The sequence below is a fragment of the Saccopteryx leptura genome, chromosome 7 (genome assembly GCF_036850995.1).
Source record: "Saccopteryx leptura isolate mSacLep1 chromosome 7, mSacLep1_pri_phased_curated, whole genome shotgun sequence".
In the NCBI taxonomy this organism is placed as follows: domain Eukaryota; kingdom Metazoa; phylum Chordata; class Mammalia; order Chiroptera; family Emballonuridae; genus Saccopteryx; species Saccopteryx leptura.
Window position 1 is genome coordinate 108088560 of NC_089509.1, and position 20142 is coordinate 108108701.

The following is a 20142-nucleotide window of genomic DNA, read 5'->3' on the forward strand; positions in this document are numbered from 1 at the left end:
AAGGCGCAGTCAAGGGAAGGTTCCTGGGCTGAGTTTAACCTACTGCTCTCAAACAGAACTGGAAATGATTTCTATCTTCCTGGTCCCATGTGGTAGCCACTCGTCCCATTTGGCTATGGAGCCCAACACATATGGCTAGTGTGACTAAGAAGTTGAATTTTAAAATTGTATTTCATTTAAATTAATTAAAAGTTAAAGGGAAATAGCCACCTGTGGCTAGAGGCTCCCACTGCGGACTATCCAGGTCGGGAGCACACTAATTATGACATTAAAGATGCAATGAGACAAGAGGATAAGAAACGAGTTTATAGTATTGATTTCAAAAAGAGTAACAGTTGAAGTCTGTTAGTTTCTACTCTGTACCAACTTGAAGCCAGTGTCTCCCCAAAGGCAATCTTATTTATTCTTCAGAACTGTACTGAGGGGTAGGAACTACTGTTATGCTTAACAATGGAGCTGAGGTTTGAATGAACGATTCAAAGAGCCAAGACGGACCGATTTAACAAATCTCAAGTCAGAACCATGGAGTGGGTTTGCAAAGGTTGATGACATCTAGCTTCTTATAAAATTTAATTATTGCATTTATTTAAAAAAAAAAATCAATAGATGTCGAAGTGCCCCAAAGGGTTGCGGAGCTCTGTATGTTCAAAACAAAACAAAACAAAGAACATAAAATATTGCCCTTGTTTGAAAAATTTCATCACACTTTGTAAACACAGCCTGATTTTCCTCTCTCCAAGGTGGGTGGTTATGTTAGCTAAAGTGCCTGTGACTCGTGTGACATGGGACCCAGATGACAAGCACACGGCCGGCTGTCACTACCATGGCACTCTACCTCCCTGAATGCTAACAACTGACCAGTGGAGGCAGAGAAGCACTCACCTGTAGGGTTATGTCGGATGAAAAACAGAAAAGGTCTGTCCACTATGAACCAGGGAGGCGACGACCTTGCGATCAGAATTGCAGCTGCAGGAGGAAGAGGAAAGGTGTTGAACACCCAGCGTGCGGCCCGGCGTCTCCTCGATGGTGGCATTCGAGGCCACATGGTCCCATGGGCTGGCCATGTTACAGCAGGCCCAACGGTCACCATGTCCTGAACACCCGCCATGGGCCAGACCCTTCACAGCACCATCTCGTTCAGTCTACACAAGCACCGTTTTAACAGAAGTATGTACGCCTGCAGGGTTTCTATGAGGATGAAATGACATAAACCTAGGACAGCCCTCAGCACAGAGCCTCGTCACCGTCAGTACTGGTTCTATTTGCTCCGTCTTCCGTCTGCCTTCCAGATGAAAGCAGCTGGTCTTCCCAGCTTGTCCGGGGCCCTTCTGAGGACCGAGGCCCGGCTTCGAGCTCGGACACCGAGCCTGCGCCTCTTCCCCTGGCACCATCTGGGTTTCCTGCACAGCGGCAACATAGACGAGTGGTTTTCAACCACTGGTCTGCAGACCAGTGCTGGTCCACCTGAAATCTTGTGCCGGGCTGCCAAAGAGTTAACCACCTGACACTGTATGAAGATTAGAGACCCAACAATGACAGACTCTAACCTTCTGGGGACCAGCGGCTGGAAAACACAGACAGAAACCACTCATCTGGGACCTATGATGCTGTTCAGCTCATCTGGCGTAGACACGGGACTTAGACAGCAAACTTTTTTTTTTAATTAAAAATTTTGTTTTGTTGATTTTAGAAGGGGGGAGAGAGGGAGAGAAAAGAGGCAGACGGAGAGAGAAAGAGCTACCCAGCCAGGACCAGAAAGCAAACGTCTTCAGTTCATGGTCTCAGACATGCTTACTCTGCCATCTTACCAAGGATGGCTTTAATTCAATAAGCCTGGGACAAGGCCTTGCAGAGGGTAGCGCCCAGCGTAACTGCCTCATGCCTGCTGCACTGACCCTGTCCTCTTGTTCAAACCCCAGAAAGCATCAATGACTTGGGCTTGAGGTTACAAAGGAAACATCTGCAGCTATGCTGGGGGTAAACCGCTCAATTCAGGGTTGTTAGAAACAACTCCATAGTTAGCAGGTGTTACGGGCTAAACTGAATCCCGCCAAAATTTGTATGTTGAAGCCCTAACCCCAATGTGACTGTATTTGGGACATAGGGCCTTTAAGGAGGTATTTATCTAAATGAGGTCATGAAGGTGGAGCCTTAATCTAATAAAACTGGTGTCCGTATAAGAGAGAGAGACACCAGGGGTGTACGCATACAGAGAAAGGACACAGTGAGGAGGAGGCCATCTACAAGCTATGGAGAGAATGCTGAAGAGAAACCAACCCTGCCAACACCGTGATCTTGGGCTTCAGCCTCCAGAAGTGAGAAATGTGTTTCTGCTGCTAAGCCACCTGGTCTGTGGTATTGGTGTGGAGCCCAGGAAGACTAATGCAGCCGGGCCGGGCTTCATGTGGACGTGACCTGATGACCTGGGCAGTCCCCTCCCCCCCCCCCCCCCCCGCCGACACAAGGACCTCACACTTGGTCTAGCAATCTGCTGCTGCTGTCTCGAAATTCTTAATCGATTTTGAACAAGGGGCTCCATGTTTTCATTTGCGTGAGGTCCTGCAAATGATGTAGCCGACCAAGCCTGATAGTTCTACTAGCTGGAAAAATTGGTTAATAACTTTGGCAAAATTTAGATGTCACTTGTGATCACCAAGAAAAAATAAGAGGCATCTTAAAAATCCAAGGCCTCTTATTCGAGGTCTTAGTTTGAAATGCTGTATTAGCCCCAGTCCAGTCGCGCTGTTGGTTAGAGCAACACCCTGATACGCCAGGTTGCTGCTCCGCTCCCTGGTCATAGCACATGCCAGAATGAACCAAAGAATGTGTAAATAAGGGAACAACAAATGGATACTTTTCTCATTCTCTTCCTCTCTTTTAAAAATCAATTAAGAAACATTATTTTAACAGAATAAATATTAAATTTATTTTAGAAAGGCCATAAGGTGTCTAAGTGGGTGTACATGGTATCTTTTAATGACCAGATATGTCTGACCCAGTCACAAGTGTAGCTAGGACATTCTTCACTTTATGAGCTCACAGAGCTCGTCACATCTATTCAGGCAGTCTCACAGGGATAATTAGGGGGTAAAAAGAAAACCTGAGATTGTTCTGTGTTCTCCTTTATTGTATAAGCCATGGAGGTGCCGGGGGAGCCAGGCACGCTCGCGCCCCACCCCCCGCCCCAGAACCCACCCGCCCGGGACTCCAGCTTACTCGTTACTGCCGAGGCTTTGGTTCCGTCTTCACTGACTTCGATTTTCGCTTTTTGCAAGATGTGAGACACATGGAGGTTTTCTGACCCTGTTTCCAGAAAAGAAGACAAAAAGCCAGCATTCGTTTGCTAAGCAGACCTCTGTTCAGTTGGAAAGGGAACCTCAGTCACGGCAAATTCCAGCTCTTCCGAGGTGTCAGTCTCCCCTGACACCTTACAGCCCCAGTGACCAGAGGCCATCGGATGGCAGTCACTGCAGCATCTGCTAAGCCAGCTGTGAGGTCACCGGGGGGAGGGAGACCCAGACCCCGGAAACGGCAGTGCCTCTAGCAATTCCGCTCTGACCACGGAGGATGCTATTAAAGAAATAAAGGGAACGGAGCTTTACGGAAGATGCCCGGGTCTGCAGAAGCAGCAGGCCAACGCTGCCTTTCACTGACACAGCGTCGGACCTAGGAAGGGTTTCAGATGGCATTCACAGATGGGGAAACTGAGGCCCAGAGTGTTTAAAACAAAACAACAACCTGCCCTCAAATCACACGGCCAGTTAGTGGCAGAGGAAGCTCTAGATTTTCACAACACAATCCACTCATCTCAGGGGCATCTCGGTGAGAGAAGAGGGTCAAATATGAGAAGAGTTTAGGCTGTCTGAGGGCCAGACTCGCTGGAACCTTTAGTGCAGGGGTCCCCAAACTTTTTACACAGGGGGCCAGTTCACTGTCCCTCAGACCGTTGGAGGGCCAGACTATAAAAAAACTATGAACAAATCCCTATGCACACTGCACATATCTTATTTTAAAGTGAAAAAACAAAACGGGAACAAATACAATATTTAAAATAAAGAACAAGTAAATTTAAATCAACAAACTGACTAGTATTTCAATGGGAACTATGCTCCTCTCACTGACCATCGGTGCCCCTTCCAGAAGTGCAGCGAGGGCCAGATAAATGGCCTCGGGGGGCCGCATGCGGCCCGCGGGGCCGTAGTTTGGGGACCCCTGCTTTAGTGAATTCACGTTCCTTCTCAGCAAATCTCTGCTATACCAGCAATGCCCACTGGGTGCCGCCTTTGGGGGCAATGCAGACGGAGGTTAACACTAGCCCTGACAGAATGCGGGCTGGGTGCAAAGGGAAATAGTGCTTCCTGGGTCATCCGATTGTAAATTGTCTGCACCAATCAATGCTCGGCTCTAACATATGACCCATGGTGAGCGAGAGGCCCCTCTGCAGGGCCCCGGTCACCTGCAGAATGTTGCAGGAGAATTTGGGGTACCTGGTCTTCCCTCTGAAACCCCTATGCTGTATTTAGGTGACACAGGAGGAGCGTGAAGGGGAAAGTGCAGGTTAAAACAGCACTTCCCACATGTTACCGGGCTGAGGAATCTGGTCAAGATTCTGATTCCGGACGTCTGGGTTGGACCCAATACCGTGCATTTCAAACAAGCTCCCAGGTGATACTAACGTCACTGGGTGAGGACAAGCGCTCGGCTAACAGGATGAGACCGTCAGAATACCTGTGGAGCGCAATTTCACCAGGGGAGCCAAGTTTATTCCCCAAACACAGGTGCTCAAGGGTTCACTAGCAGACAGCTGAGGCTGCTGCTGAACTGATTCCTGCTCATTGAAGAGGAAACGTACAAAAGGGGGTGAAAATAATGTTCAAGTCATGACTTTTCTTTGGGAGGAGGTGGCTATGCTCCAAGTTAAAACAACAACAACAGCAAAGGACTAACCACTCAAACCCAGCTCCAGGAAAAGGTCCCTTTACGGGCAAAAGAAGGGATAACATACCAGCTGTGTCTTAGAAGCCTTGGCAAAGAAAAATTCTAATTAGGCTCTTTTGAATTTATATCATTTCAGATTAATGGGCATGAGATTCCAGAATACGTATCTGGCTATTGTGCACGCCTGCTGCTGTTTGGTGGACATAAGCAAGTGTTCGAGAGCCCAAAATGTCTTGGTTTTTCAAACACAGGGGGAAAAGTGTGCATTTGAAAGAAGAAAAGAATCTAAAACTAAGAGCCAACATCTTCGCTAACAGAGACAGCACACAAAATGGTTCTTGAGCTGCACGGAGCCACTTGGGCTGCGCAGGAAACACGCGTGTGAGAGGCGGGGAAGGCTGGCTGCGCTCACTGACGCGTGGAAGGGCCGATCGTGTCATTGGCTGATGCAGCACATTAAACCTTGCAGAGCTTCAGGGCCATACATTTGTAAGTTTGACCTTTTCTTTCTAATAAATAAATAAATAAATTGGAGACTCAGTTTGTAACACAGTCTTCAAGAGTAAGTTTTAAACTGAACATCCAGGAATAAGTTTTAAACTGAACATACTTGTTATTTTTGCAAAATTTGCCCTTGATGGGTCAAACATCTCGGTGATGCCAAGAGCTTTCAGCGGCTCCTTCAGGTCTGTCTGCGCCATGGCTGTGAACCTGGCGTGGAAGAGAAAACGGGGGAGAAAACCATCCCACTGAAAACGACATGATCCGTGCCAGTGGAAAAACTGCTTACAGATTCTTTCCTAAGCACGCTCTGAACACCAGTCACCCTAAATTGTACTGTGACGTTTGGTCCCAAGGTAAGTAGAGAACATCCCTCAAACCCTCCGCTGGCATTAGCAGCACATACAGTAGTCGCCAGCAGGGGCGCTCTCGCCCCCTGTGTGCAACAGGCCCCCTAATCCATTCTCGGGAAGAGCCACATTCGCACCACCTCTTGCGCTGATGGGGAGATGCAGGTGTTGACGAGTTGTCTACACTCGGCAATATCTACAGTTAGTTCTTCCCCACGTCCAATCAAAGAGCCATCACCTTGGATGCTTTAAGAACCACCATCCTTATTGGGATTGGGAATGGCCAAGAGAGAGGAGATGCAGGTGTTGACGAGTTGTCTACACTCGGCAATATCTACAGTTAGTTCTTCCCCTCGTCCAATCAAAGAGCCATCGCCTTGGATGCTTTAAGAACCACCATCCTTATTGGGATTGGGGATGGCCAAGAGAGAGGAGATGCATTCCTGCTAGTTCCTGGTGGGATTCTGAAAGCACCGTCCTGTTCACATGAGAACAAGCATAGGAACAGGTGTCATGAATACTGTATTTGGGCGTCACCCAGACTTCTTGGCTATGTGTGGGCTCTCTGGCCTTATAACCATACATATGTCGGCTACTCATTGTATCATCAGAAGATGTCTGAGCGGATTTGATCACGTCCTGTGGGACAAACAACAGGCCAGGCGAACAGATTATCATCACAGGTGGGCCGGAACGGTAGCCTACCATTCTAATTATAATTTGCCTACAAAATCAGCATCTTATTCATCTATACCAAGCATTGCCTGTGTGAAGGCTTATTTTATAACAAAAATTAATCTTGGGAGGATTACTAATACTTATTATCAATGTACTTCTCTGATTTCTAAACTCGGTGATTGAAAAGGAAAAACTGTAAGGTCCTCTCTGCCCCCCGAGGTCTGGGTGGTTAAAAGCCCTAGAGATGGGCAGAACACTAATGTTAAAACGCTCATAGAAAGGGGACATCACTGCCTCTTTCACAGATCTAACCTGTTAAGATATTTAGGATTCAGACAGAACCTGGGATTCCTCTTCCCTTGGACCCAAATCTTAACAGCTCAAATTCCGCCCATCTTATACTTTCAGGGTATGACCAAAAACTTCCGCAGATAGTTAGGTACCAGTTCTGCCTGGTGGTTTCAAAATATTTCCTTACCGCCTGGTTCTGGACCTCAGTCTTCAGGGACTTTCAGCTAAGACTTAAATGACCACCATGAAGCTCCCTATCGAGACTCAGACCACTACTAAGCTTGGGAATTTCATCAGACTAACAGGATGCCGTGCTTGTGTCTTTCAGACTTTTGAACAGAATGAGATACGTTAGGAGCTTGTGGTTTTGTGGTGGCTCCGAGGCCGCTGCCTTCTCTCCTTCTCCTCCGTCAGTAACGGGCCACGTCAGAGACACGGGGACAATGACAAACTCACAAAAAGCCTTGTTTGTATTCCTGCCCTGCAACAACTTCTGTACAATAAAACGGGCTTCACAATGAGCCAGATCTTAGCCTGGTGTTGTCTGGTATCCGGCACAACCGCCGTCCAGGACTGAGCACCCCCTGTGGGGACAGGAGGCCACTTACTTGGGCAGGACCACCTGCACTCTCTTGGGCACCATCATGCTGGTCCAGCTGTCCACGGTCTTGGTGCTGATGTGCGGGATGATGGCCGCGAGTGGGGTGGAGCTCTCGCTCGGCAGCGCGATCAGCATGCTGATGCTCTCCCCGTGGTAGGGCAGCTCGATGAAGTTGTACCACAAGCCATTGGGGGTGCTTGCCGACCCTAAAGAAATCAGAGGCGGGTTCAGCGTGTCCCTGATGACTTCCAGAGGTGGCGGGAGGGATTGCTGAGCGCCGGGGCAGCTTCAAGGAAGGGAGCTATGCAGTTTAAGAACTTCTTCCCTTTTCACCAAATAGCTTTCTTCAAGAGACAAAAGGTAAGGACAATTATTTCTTCCTTCCCGGGTAGAGAATTCCCTTCCTTCCGTCTAGACATGTCTTAGCGGAATGCCTTTGGTCCTGAAATCACATCCATTCTGTTCAGGTGATTTTAACTAGGTCATAAGGCAGTTAGAGCACAGAGCTTAGCAGGAAGTTAACCCTTCTCACAGGAATAAAGGAACGAATGGAGCTGCCTTAGGAGGAGTCCTCTGGCCAAGCCTATGTGGCATGTTGAAGAGTAGGGAGAAAGGGGATAAAAAGCTTCCACTCTTTCGGCCCACTCTAGCCAGGCCCACACCATCCACGTCAACACATTTAGACTCTATGGTGCCCCCCGAGAGAGGGATAAGCAGTCTATGTTGCTTTTGGGGAAGCTACACTTAGGGAAATTACGTAATTCGTCAAGGGACGCATGGCTGAGACGCAGAACATCAGGACTCGGACTCAATCCGTCTAAGGCCAAAGACCAGCTTCCCACCTCCCTGCTCTGACTCCCTCTTCGTTCATTCGGGGAACTCCCATTAGGGCTCTGAGATACATCGCGCTACTTGTGCTCACTAATAAAAACCCAGAGAATACACAGCTTGCAAGATGCTCAGTATACAAACTGGTTCCACATCCCAGTAAGTCCAGGAAGCACTGGGCCCTTGACCCTGCTTGCAGATTATAACAGCAATATTTTATTTATGTATTTATTTTTTTGACAGAGACAGAGATGAGTCAGAGAGAAAGACAGATGGGAACAGACAGAAAGGCAGAGAGATAAGAAGCATCAATTCTTCGTTGTGGCACCTTAGTTCATTAATTGCTTTCTCATATGTGCCTTGATGAAGGGGGAGGGGGGGATATAGCAGAGCGAGTGACCCCTTGCTCAAGCCAGCGACCTTGGGCTCAAGCCAGCAACCTTGGGCTTTAAGCCAGTGACCTTTGGGCTCAAGCCAGTGACCATGGGGTCATGTCTATGATCCCACGCTCAAGCCAGTGACCCCGCGCTCAAGCCGGATGAGCCCATGCTCAAGCTGGTGACCTTGGGGTTTCAAGCCTGGGTCCTCTGTGTCACAGTCCATGCTCTAACAATTGCACTACCACCTGGTCAGGCATAACAGCCATATTTTAAAGGCTCTGAGACATTCTGCAGAAAACAGTTCAACTCTAGTTATCCCCAGGTTTCCCAAACTAATTTGACCTGGGAACCCTTTTATTGCACGTAAAATATTCAAGACACTTAGCAAGTGACCAACACACCAGAGCACCGCTGACTAGAGTGAGGAAGAGTGTGGTTTTCATTGGGCCCTGGTGGGGATGGGGCCCAGAGACGCTACCAACTCCCTGGGAGAGAGTCTCCGACACAGCACGCACGCCCAGGGATCCTGTGAAACCATTCCATTCAGCAGGTAACGGGAGAGTCATAAAAATTAACGAGGTGAATGAAAAACCAGCCGTTCCAGAGAAGCAATCAGAACGGCTGACCACTGCAGGTTCCGCTCAGGGAAGAAGTGTGGGCACTTGCTGCGCGTGAACATTCACTGTAGCCCGGTCTGTCTTGGGGCACCTATGATTCCGATATTGGCTCCTTCGTCTCTAACTTTACCCTGCTTAATCCAATGGTCTCAGCAGAAACTAAAAATCAATGAGAAAGTGAGGAGGAAAAGAAAAAAAAGAAACCACTTCCCTATAAGCCCTTTAATCCTCAAAGAAAACATTAGTCCCCTACTCAGGCAGAGCTAATTTTTAAAAACTGAAATTTGGGAAGTAGTTAATAAATGATTTCTCTAGGGCATGAAATAAGAACCTGGAGGCATTCATTAAGCACTTCTAGAAGTGCTTAATGTTCAGATAAGGATTGAGGTCATGAATAATAAAAACTTAGGAGTTGAGTGCGTGCCTCGGGGAAGAAGGGGGAGGGGCTGACATTTCCACCAGTGAATCCAGCCTCCATTGGAGACATTTTTCACTAACCGTTTGGCATCCACTCACTTCCGTCCGGCTGGTGACTCACTTCTCCCTGGCCCACTTCTGCGTATGACAGGAGCTGATGACAAACGTCAGCTAGGATGCCTCAGAACATCCCCCTTCCACGCTTATCTGGACTCGGTGGCTGGAGAAGCCAGAAGACAAAACAGCACCTGTCCCCTCCTCCCACCCGGTCACTGACGTGCTGCTTTCGCAGCGTGGTCTCATACTGGGCAAGTGCCAGGGCCAAAGATGCGACCTCTGAGTTATCACAGGGCCTGGATTCCAACCCTGGCCCTGACGCACACTGGCTGGGGGCCTTGGGCAAATTCCTCAACTCCACGTCTTAGTTTGCTGATCTGTACAATGGGGTGTAACACCGCCTCCCTTACAGAGCTGTGGAAATTAAACGAGAACATATATGCACAGTGCTCCGCACAGAAGCCGCACGAAGCAAACATTTTCATCTCCGGTTGGCAGCAGCTTTGTAAAACACCTCCCTCCCGTCTGGAGCGTGCGGTCGCTGCTCCAGCCGTTGAGAGACAGAAGAGACCCACCACGAGAAAGAAAGCACAGCACCCTGGGTTGAGCTCCACTCCTGGGTGGAATGAGTCACAAAAGAGAAAGGCATCTGGGAACCTGGGGTCAGGGCAGGGAGCCTGTCACCGTCCCAGACTGCTGTCCTCAGAAGTGTCCCGCCGAGGCCCTGCATTCTTTATCTTCTGGAAGCAGACCGACTGTTTCTTTAAGGAGGATAATTTCTAGAGTGTGTTACAACGTGAATGAAGGAGGCTCGTTCCTTCTCAAAAGAAAGGGAAAACTTGAGAAGGGGGGAAAGCACCCTTTTCTCTTAGATGGATGGTGATCAGCAGAGCCTTCCATGAGAAATAAAAGGCAGAGAATCGAATACGAAAAATAGAGAGAAGACTCAGAGCGTTCTGTGGGCGGCGCTCCGGGGACGCACCCGTTTCCGGAAAACTCCCTAAAATACCCCCGTCCCTATTTTAAGTCCTATCAGGGAGGAAGTAATCAGCAGGCTCGATGGAATGCTAAGGACTCTTATCAGCATGTAAGATCAGAGGGAATATTTTTAATACGTCATATCAGGAGAGCCCAAAGAGATGAATGTCCCTCTAATTACCTTCTACCACAAGTAACCTGATGCATTTCCTGAGCCCTTAAGGAACCGCTCGGGCTTTGCTTTCGGAAGATATTGAAATAGATACGTAAAAAACACACAGCTCAGAGCTCCGCTGCCTCTGGTCTGTGTTCAGGCTGGAGCCACGGGAGTGTGGGGAGCGTGGATGGGGAAGGAGGTGTGGATTAAGCTGCTGGGTGACTACTGGCGCCACTTGCTGAGCCCAGGAACACTGGGCAGAGAGGACTACAGGGCTGAGGGCAACTGTGCAGGGATCTATGGAAACAGAGCTCACCAGACAACCAAATGGAGAAGTAAATGCGTAGGTAGGTATGAGCTAGAAGCCCCAAGGAGAGTGGGAATCTGGAAACAGACTGATGCACAAACACACCTACGTATTTCTGGAATTCTTTGCGGTCTTTTTCAAAATACATGACCTTTGCAGATAATACAAAGACTACCGTGAGCTTTTAAAAAACAAATTCTGCCCTCCGCTCCTCTGCTCTTTAAACAGTTTTATTTTTTTTTTTAAGGCAGGATGCTTTTGAACTCAGTGAAAGCACTCCAGGGCCTCTCTGTGGCCGGCACACTCCACTCCCAAACGGTCACACGTGTGAACTCACCGCTCCGGAACAGGGAGAGCTGAGCGAGCATGGGCACTTGGTAGGACTTCCCGTCAGCTGCCACAAACGGACGTTTCTTTGTGTTCTCGGGTCGGAACCGCGACTTCCACAAACCCTTGAAGTACAGGGCGTTGACCAGGACCATTCTGGTGAGCCCGCCATCGATGAGGTCTGGGGAGAGCAGGCTGTCGATCTTCCCTGGGGGGGTCACAGAACAAACAAGGGACATTCTCAGGACCGGCGTCCACCTCAGGGCAGAGGCAGCGGCCGCGGGATCAAGTAGCATGAAAAAAAATCAAAAGAATTCTTAAAAGGCTTTTAAAAGCAATGTTTTACAACACCCTTCCATACTTCCTAATTCTTTTCCTCACTAAAAATTAAAGCTGAACACGGCTTAAAAATCAGAGACCAGGAAAGACTTTAGATCTCGTCTATGTAATGATTACCAAATTTTTCATCAAGGACTTCTTTTACACATGGGGCTTCTTTCTCTGAAGCCCTACGCTTGAGAACATTTTAATCATCCAAATAAGCTTTATTTAATTTCCATATTTCTGCTAATAACTGACATGTGTGAGGACCCGTGAGGGGTTGTGGTCAAACACAAGATAAGCAGTCGTGCGCTCTTAACCCGAGCTGATTTAATCCCAGTCAAAATAAAGGAACACTCTATCCTGTGCAATGTTATCAAAGGTAAGTAAATGTTTCATGGCTCTTAAGATCATAGAAATGTTGATCCGTGGTTAAGGAAGAGAGTTGAAGTTAAAATTGGTGTCTCTATTTATGGGTCAGGGGTCCAGCTAGGTGCCAACATTACAGAGATGAGAAGAAATCAGGTCTGTCCTGGGACTCCCAACTTTGAAGGAAAATGCTCTTCACATAACATCGGGATGGTCCACTTTGTTTGTGGTTTGTGTCCGGAAGGAAGGAGAAACCACCATTGTTCTGAGATGCTCTAGTGAAATCACGAACATCCTTCAAAATGCCACCTGTGCTTGATTGTCACTTCGGTTTTTCACTGAGGTTTCCTTTGCTTCATAATTAAAGAGTCAGTTGTGTGTGTGTGTGTGTGTGTGTGTGTGTGTTTAAGAGAGATTACTAATACCCAGTTATTGAAAACTAGTTCAATGCAGACTTTAGCCCAAGCATATATATATATTTTAAAGAGTGAATATAAATGCCAATGATAATGTATTAAATGGTAAGGGTAAAACCAATGGTTTCTAAAGAAGAATAATTTCTAATTTAGTAGAGAGATAAAGAGAGATTTAAATCCTTTATAATGGAGCCCAAGAACATTCTGATGTACAATAAACATATGTTTAAATAAATTATGACAGAGAAGCCCATTTAGAGGTTTCCCTGACCACAGTGTACTCAAGACAGTTTCATGACTCCTTACTCCCACTAGGGGGCACCAACACCCCCTTCCCTCAAGAGCTGAAGGAAAAGACACCGGCTTTACACAGCCATTCTTCAATACAAGGCCCGCCCCTGCCAACAGACTGTGGGAGGAAGTTGGAACTCTGTGCTCCAGCCACTGCAAGCTCCTTAGACTTGGTTCCTCCATAGCGAATGTTTCTTGTCTTTGCTGGGAACATCACCTAGTCCAACCCCTACCTGCCTTTAAGACGTCACTCAATGGTCCCTCTTCTGTACACCTTTCTGACCCTTCCACCCATCTCCTGGAAGTCTGCATAAAGCCCAGTGCGCAGCAGCACCCAGACACCCAGGTATTTTATTCTAGACAAATTTAACGTGTGCGTCTCCTCCAGCTGAACCACGAATCGTGCAAGAACAAGGGCCCTGTCACTCATTCCTTAAAATCCCGGCTCGCTCTGTGTCCAGCCCGTAGTCAGCCCTCACTAAGGGTCTGAAGAAACCTCCTCAGCCTTCTTTCGCTAAGATAAATAAAACCTTGGATGGCTACGGGTGGGACTAAGATATTATAAGGCGGTGTGAAAAAATAAAAAGAAAGGATAAAGAGAGAAAAGTAAGAAATGCAAATAATAGAGGCAAGGAGCGCCCGCCCTCAATACTGGCCACAGACAGGCCTCCTTCCAGGTGCCCGCCCACAAGTCACCGCCCACCTACCCGTCCATCCTCAGATGCCGACCTATCAGGTGCCGCGCACTCTTTTAGATTAAAACAAAACAAAACAAAGCAATGAGCCCTGCCCTCAAAGAGACGTGGATCCCCAAGGCAGAGATGGACATAAATGACTCGGGAAAGTGTGAAACTGCAGATGGAATAACTACCTTGAAGTGGAAGTACTCAAGGTGTGCGGGCAAGTAAGGGGGGGACCTGACCCGGTCGGCGAGGTCAGGCAGGGACGGACGGTTCCCTGAGGAAGCATTACCTGAGCTAGTGGCTATAAAAACAGCTCACACTTGAACACGTGTATTATTTTTTTTATCCCCACAACAGCCTTAATGTTGTTGTAACTATTCCAGTAGTATCACTATGATATTTCCACTTTACAGATGAGGACACTGAGGCACAGGGAGGTTAAATAACTGGGCCGAAATTTATTTAAATGGAAGAACTGAGATTCCAACTCAGAACGTGCACTTGTCACTATTATGCTATTCACGTGACAGTGTGGAGTTGAATGGACATGAACAAGGGGAAGAGAAGTATTCCAGGTAGCAGGACACGCATGTTGGGGGTGCGTGATGGGAGAGGAAGTGAGGCTGCAGAGAGGTGGGCAGGGCAGCCCCGTGGGGCCACCCCACAGGCCTGGCACCCTGCAAAGGGCCTCTGTGCTGGTTCTCCCACTCTGCAGGGCAGAAACTGCCACTCTCTCCGGCACGAACTTGGCAGTCTTCACACAGAGACTGTTTAATCTCCAGAGTCTTTCTGAGACCCTTTACATAGGCAAGTACTTCTTAGTGGGCCAGTTCACCCCAAAGGGCCGTCTGGAAATTTGGGGGAGTGTTTCTGGTTGAATGGACAATGGCCAGAGATGTGACATGTCCTAAACATTCAAAACAGTACCAAAACAATGAAGAAGTGTTCTCTTCCTGCGTAACTTTAAACACCTGCTGGATATTCACGTCGGTGAGAAATCTGCTTATCATTATCTGAGCCCAGAGCCTTACTCTTTCTCATGTGAACGCATGTATCTTTTGGAGGGACATGCTTTTAATGTGCACCAAATTTGCCAGGAATGTGAGAGACCATGCAAATCGAGTAGAGACTATACTTATTTGGAAATGTACCAAGAATTTTGTACCGCTTCAGAAAAAGATCGCACCAACCACGGTAATGTAGCTGTGGATTCCGTGTCACACATGCAAATCCTTGTCTTGGTTGGTACCCAGGGGTCTGCCCACTGAACTACATACATACACAGATGACTTTTGTTGTTTCTTCTATTACAATTTGGCATCATATGTATTCATTTCTTTTTTTTTTTTTTTTTCCTGAAGTTGGAAACGGGGAGGCAGTCAGACAGACTCCCGCATTCGCCCGACCGGGATCCACCCGGCATGCCCACCAGGGGGCGATGCTCTGCCCATCTGAGGCATTGCTCTGTTGCAACCAGAGCCATTCTAGAGCCTGAGGCAGAGGCCATAGAGCCATCCTCAGCGCCCGGGCCATCTTTGCTCCAATAGAGCCTTGGCTGTGGAAGGGGAAGAGAGAGACAGAGAGGAAGGAGAGGGGGAGGGGTGGAGAAGCAGATGGGCGCTTCTCCTGTGTGCCCTGGCCGGGAATTGAACCCGGGACTCCCGCACTCCAGGCCGACGCTCTAGCACTGAGCCAACCGGCCAGGGCCAATATGTATTCATTTCAAAAATATAAATGCAGGTTATATTGGCTATAAATTTCATTTCAGGGCAATAAAGAGAGTATTAAAGATATCTGTTAAAGAAAGAGACAAAGCTGCGTCTCATTGCTGCCGGATCCCCGGGGATGCAGTAGGCAGCTGACGGTGGGGATGCACATTCACGCGTTTTGAAAGCTGTCCGTGGTATACTAATGTGATTCAACATTATGCAGCGCAGCAGAAGGCTGGGAGGGCACAGTGACATGCCAGGCAAACAGCCAGCGAGCGTCTCGGTGCCATCAGCTTCCTACCGCTGTTCTTAGAGCCACAGGCTCGGCAACACCTCTACACCCTTTGCGTTGGTTGGTCTCCTGGTGGTTTCATGGCTGCACTGTCCAGGGTGCTGTTGAGAGGGGTGCCATGGGCTTCCCAGCCCAGCCTGGCTCTCCTGCACCCTCTGGAGCACTGCTTGGCCCTCTCTGCACTAGCCCCTGGAATGGCTCTCACACATTCCCGTAGGTAAGTCTGGTGAGGGGTGGTGGAGGCAGACGAAGGAAGAACTTGTTTTAATGCCGAATGTCAGGCCCTTCCCTCGGAGATCCTGATTCAGCAGCTTGGGGCCCAGGGATCTACATTCTAAACATACATCCCGGGCGATCGTCACGCAGGTGCGTCAGGAACCACACCTTGAGGAACACGACCCGAAAGCCTCAGTTTCCCCATATTTTGTCTCTGAGCTGCTCCTCCCTACGAGTCTCTTTTCTCCTCCCATCCTGTGCTCTCAACTCTCGCTTCTAGGAAGAATGACTCCCAAAGCTACATGTCCAGACTCGACTTTCCTCTCGTGCTCTGGACCTACCCCTGCTCCTGGATCTTTGCACCCGGACCTCCAGTTTACAAATTCACAGGTTTAAAATGCTGACGTGAGCCACCTGCTCAGCTTCCCAGGAGAAGAGACACCAGGAAACCAGGAATCGTTATGCAGTGTGGCCAGGGCTACAAGGAAGGGGCACAGGAGAGGCACGGCCACAGACCCAGTGTAGCCGGAGAGGGGACACCTACTGCCCGAGGGGCCAGAAGCAAGAGGCAGGAAAGGCGAAGAGAGATCAGTCCTGAACCTTACAGGCCGAGAAGGACACTCCGGGCAGAGGAGACCACAGAGACTAAAGCAGGAAGGAATGAGCAGAGAGACTCGCAAAACAGACAACGGCCGGTGGGCTCAGGCTCGGGACCAGACGCAGCGAGGAAGGAAGAGGCTCTGTGGGGCTGTATTCCGCTCTGCTGCCCGTGCCAAGGGATGCGAGTCGTGGCATGGACAGGGAAGGAAGGCAGATAAAGCCGTGGGGTCTGCTCAGAAAGAAGAGCCACACCGGTCAGCGGGGCCCTGGCCTTTCACAACAAAAGGCCAGGGCCGCCGGACTTGCAGACCCACGCTGGAACCTCAGGGTCTAACTCACGTTTTCATTCACATAGTGTCAGCACATCCGAAATATTGCCCGGGCAGCTGCGCCCACTCACCCTGGGTTTCGTTTCTAACCCACGCGTTGATGACATCACAGGCGGAGGCCGGATCCTTAAAGTTCACGTTCTGGACTTCGCACTGAAACACATCTTTGTTCCTCGTGACGAAAGGCACTTCGATTTTGGAGCCGTTCTTCACAAACATGGCGTTAGCCACCGTCACAATATCTTTATTCTTCTTGGAGACGATGGCCTTGTTGATCTTCTTTAGCGTTTTACCAACTCCTACGAGGGGCAAAGAGAAAATGCAGCAATGTTTCCACAAGAACTTCGGAAAGTTCTTTTTCAGAGTATCAGCTCTGTTCTGGTGAATAACAACAGGACCAACCAGACGACATGAGCAGCGAGAGATGGTGTCTTCTGCTGTCTCAGTGTCCTCGTGTTAAGAAAACAGAGGTTAAAATAAAGTACAACTATTCACAGGTCTTAAAAATCGGTTACAGTTTGAGCGTCAAATCAGGCTCATTTGAGGTATTCTCAGCACCTCCCCATGTGGCCCTCACTCCCCGGGGGACTTTCTTGGTACCAGGTCAACAGGAAGGTTGGCAGGCTCCTCCGTTACGGGGCCACAGAGGGAGGCATGGATGCAGTCTTCCCAACCTCGTTCTCTTTCTCCCTTAACAATCCTGGCTGCTGTTTCCCTTCCTGCCCAAGACTGAAAACGTGATTCCCTTTTTTGTAGTTTGGAAAGAAAAAAAAAAAAGAATAGAATAAGCATTTGAACGACTATAAGAAATAGCCACGGTGCCACCATCCAAGAGCAATGTGACTTTTACCTGATATCAGACTCAAAAAGGAAGGGGGTTAATTTTATGGCAATATAAGCTTTATGTCACAAGAGCCACTCGTGCACGCTCCATTTCCTTTCGGCCCACGGGAAAGAGGGAAATCAGCTACGAGGATGAAATGCGTTCCTGTAGAGAGCTTGTATTACAGGCCCCTCTTACTCCCCTTGCAAAAGGACCCTGGCCTAAAAGCCCCTGGAGAGGGACCTTGATGGCCTTCTGCCGAGTTGACTGTCACTCTGAGAGGGTTTCTTCTCCGAACCCTTTAACCAGGGGTGGGGCCGGGACTCCGGGCTCCCTAAACCTTTCTCAGGTCTCTCGGACTCCACCCCTGGCTCCACCCCTCACACCCTGCTGTGGGGCAGGCCCATTTGTAAGTCAGGGGACAGCCAACTTCAGAGGCCCAGTCCCAGGCCTGTCCCTTTCAGCCACGCGGCCTCCTCCACGCGCCCTGCTCTCCTGCTGAGAAAATCTGCTCTGCCCACACTGTCCTGCCTCCATCCCCAGTGGGAGCATCACTAGTGTGAGCCCCCAGAGGCTGGGCTGGGAAGAGGGCCTGGGCCACCGCTTGGGTTCCCGAGGAGCGGTGTGTCCCGTCAAGGGAAGTCGCAGCGGTTTGGGGGGAAAGAAAGGGTGCGGTAGAGGGAGTGTTGCCAACAGGCCCAGATCATCAAAACTTTAGAAATGCTGCTTAAAATCAGCACGGCTCAGCTTCGAAAGAAAACCGCCCAATCCAGTTCCTGTGTGGGAGGTGGGCTGGCTGACAGGTGGCCGCAGGAAAGGCCCTAGATTCTAGCAGCGACTCACTGGGAAGGTATGAAACACCAAGGGTTTCCAAACATACAAGCGAGGGGCAGCAGAGCGTGTTCCGAGCGTCAGTCTTCCCTGCTTCCCACAGGTGAGCCAACTGCGACCACCTGCAAGACTCAAAAGCCTGCAAGACTCGAACGCCTGTCACCAGCACTGGGGGTGGGGACGCCCTCGGCACTGGCGGCTCAGGGGCCTCGCTGAGACCCCCGCCAACAGTGCCCGAGGGGCACAAGCCCTCTCCTCCCTCGTCTTCCTCTCCAGCTGAAGGTGTCAACGCAGTCAAGAGTCCTAGAATGTCACGGCCAGCGGCAGTGGGGGAATGCGGGTAGGAGAAGTCCCTCATTTTCCAATTAAGTAACTAAAGCCTAGAGGTGGGAACTGACTGGCTCAAGGTCACAGAGCCCTGACGGCCTCCGGGGCCAGCTCTGCGGCCCTGTCCCCGGCCCCGTGGCGGAGGCGGGTGGATGGTGGTACTGGGTGGGTGGGGAAACAGCAGCTAAGGCACAAACCGCTGTGCTGGGACTCGGACGCGCTCAGGTCAGGTGGAAATGGCTCATTAAAAACGGGTTTCTTTCAAGAAAACAGCCTTTTCCATTGGGCCTTACTTTAAAAAGGTAGTTTTTTTTTTTTGGTAAGCCTTTATTTTGCAATAATTACAGCTTCACAGGAAGTTGCAAAATGGTGTATTGGGTAGTCCCATGTACCTTTCACCCAGTTTCTCCCATGGGTGACATTATGTATGACCACAGGACAGTGCCACCACCAGGAAATTGGTGCTACTGGGGCAGTCCCCAAGAGCTCATTCAGATTGCACGTGCCTGCGGGGTGTGTGTGTGTATGTGTGTGTGTGTGTGTGTCTTTTTTTTTTTTTCTGAAGCTGAAATGGGGAGAGACATTCAGACAGACTCCCGCATGCGCCCAACCGGGATCCACCCGGCACGCCCACCAGGGGGTGACGCTCTGCCCACCAGGGGGCGATGCTCTGCCCCTCCAGGGCATCGCTCTGTTGCGACCAGAGCCACTCTAGCACCTGGGGCAGAGGCCAAGGAGCCATCCCCAGCGCCCGGGCCATCTTTGCTCCAATGGAGCCTCGGCTGCGGGAGGGGAAGAGACAGAGAGGAAGGAGAGGGGGAGGGGTGGAGAAGCAGATGGGCGCTTCTCCTGTGTGCCCTGGCCGGGAATCAAACCCGGGACTTCTGCACGCCAGGCCGACGCTCTACCACTGAGCAAACCGGCCAGGGCCTGTGTGTGTGTCTTTATGCAACTTTATCCCCCAGGCAGACTCGCGTGTCTACCACCCCAGTCAAGGCACAGAGCGGGCCCATCACTCCCAGGCTCCTCCACGGGGCTCTCCACGCCACAACCACCCGCCTTCCCAGGTGGTATTCTTAAAAGTGCATTCATGAGGCTCAGTTTTATATCCCACCTACGTGTGAAATCATACAGTTCTTAGTTTTTTTGTGATGTGATTACCCAAGGGGGGGTGGGAGGAAGTGAAGAGGCCCGAATATACAGTGAAAGCAAGTGATCTGACTACGGGTGACGGGCCCACACGCAATGAATAGTTCGCACGCAATGGAGATGTTCACCTGAAACCTGTGTGTTCTTATGGACCAATGTCACCTCATTAAACCTAATTTCTAGATAAAAAAATTTTAAGTATATCCACAGTCAATGTACTGTAGCCCCACATGCCATGGAGGCAGAGAGATGGGCAATTCTCTTTTCAGAGACGAGAAAACTGAGAGATGCAGGGACACGGACCCAAAGCCCCGCTGGGGCCAGGACCCAGCTCTAACGTCCAGCCCCACAGCACCTCC

The 20142-nt window shown here is 49.6% G+C and overlaps 1 protein-coding gene across 2 annotated transcripts in view; it reads right to left on the bottom strand.

Moving 5' to 3' along the window:
• Positions 1 to 20142, bottom strand: part of SERPINE2 (serpin family E member 2) — a 60223-nt gene that overhangs the window by 709 nt on the left and 39372 nt on the right. For both annotated transcript variants that reach the window (XM_066345753.1, XM_066345752.1), the window contains exons 3-8: positions 16725 to 16952; positions 11438 to 11635; positions 7367 to 7565; positions 5549 to 5649; positions 3217 to 3303; positions 883 to 966 (exon numbers count right to left, since the gene is read on the bottom strand). In XM_066345753.1, coding sequence (XP_066201850.1) covers positions 883 to 966; positions 3217 to 3303; positions 5549 to 5649; positions 7367 to 7565; positions 11438 to 11635; positions 16725 to 16952 — 897 coding nt within the window. The remainder of the gene's footprint in view (positions 1 to 882; positions 967 to 3216; positions 3304 to 5548; positions 5650 to 7366; positions 7566 to 11437; positions 11636 to 16724; positions 16953 to 20142) is intronic.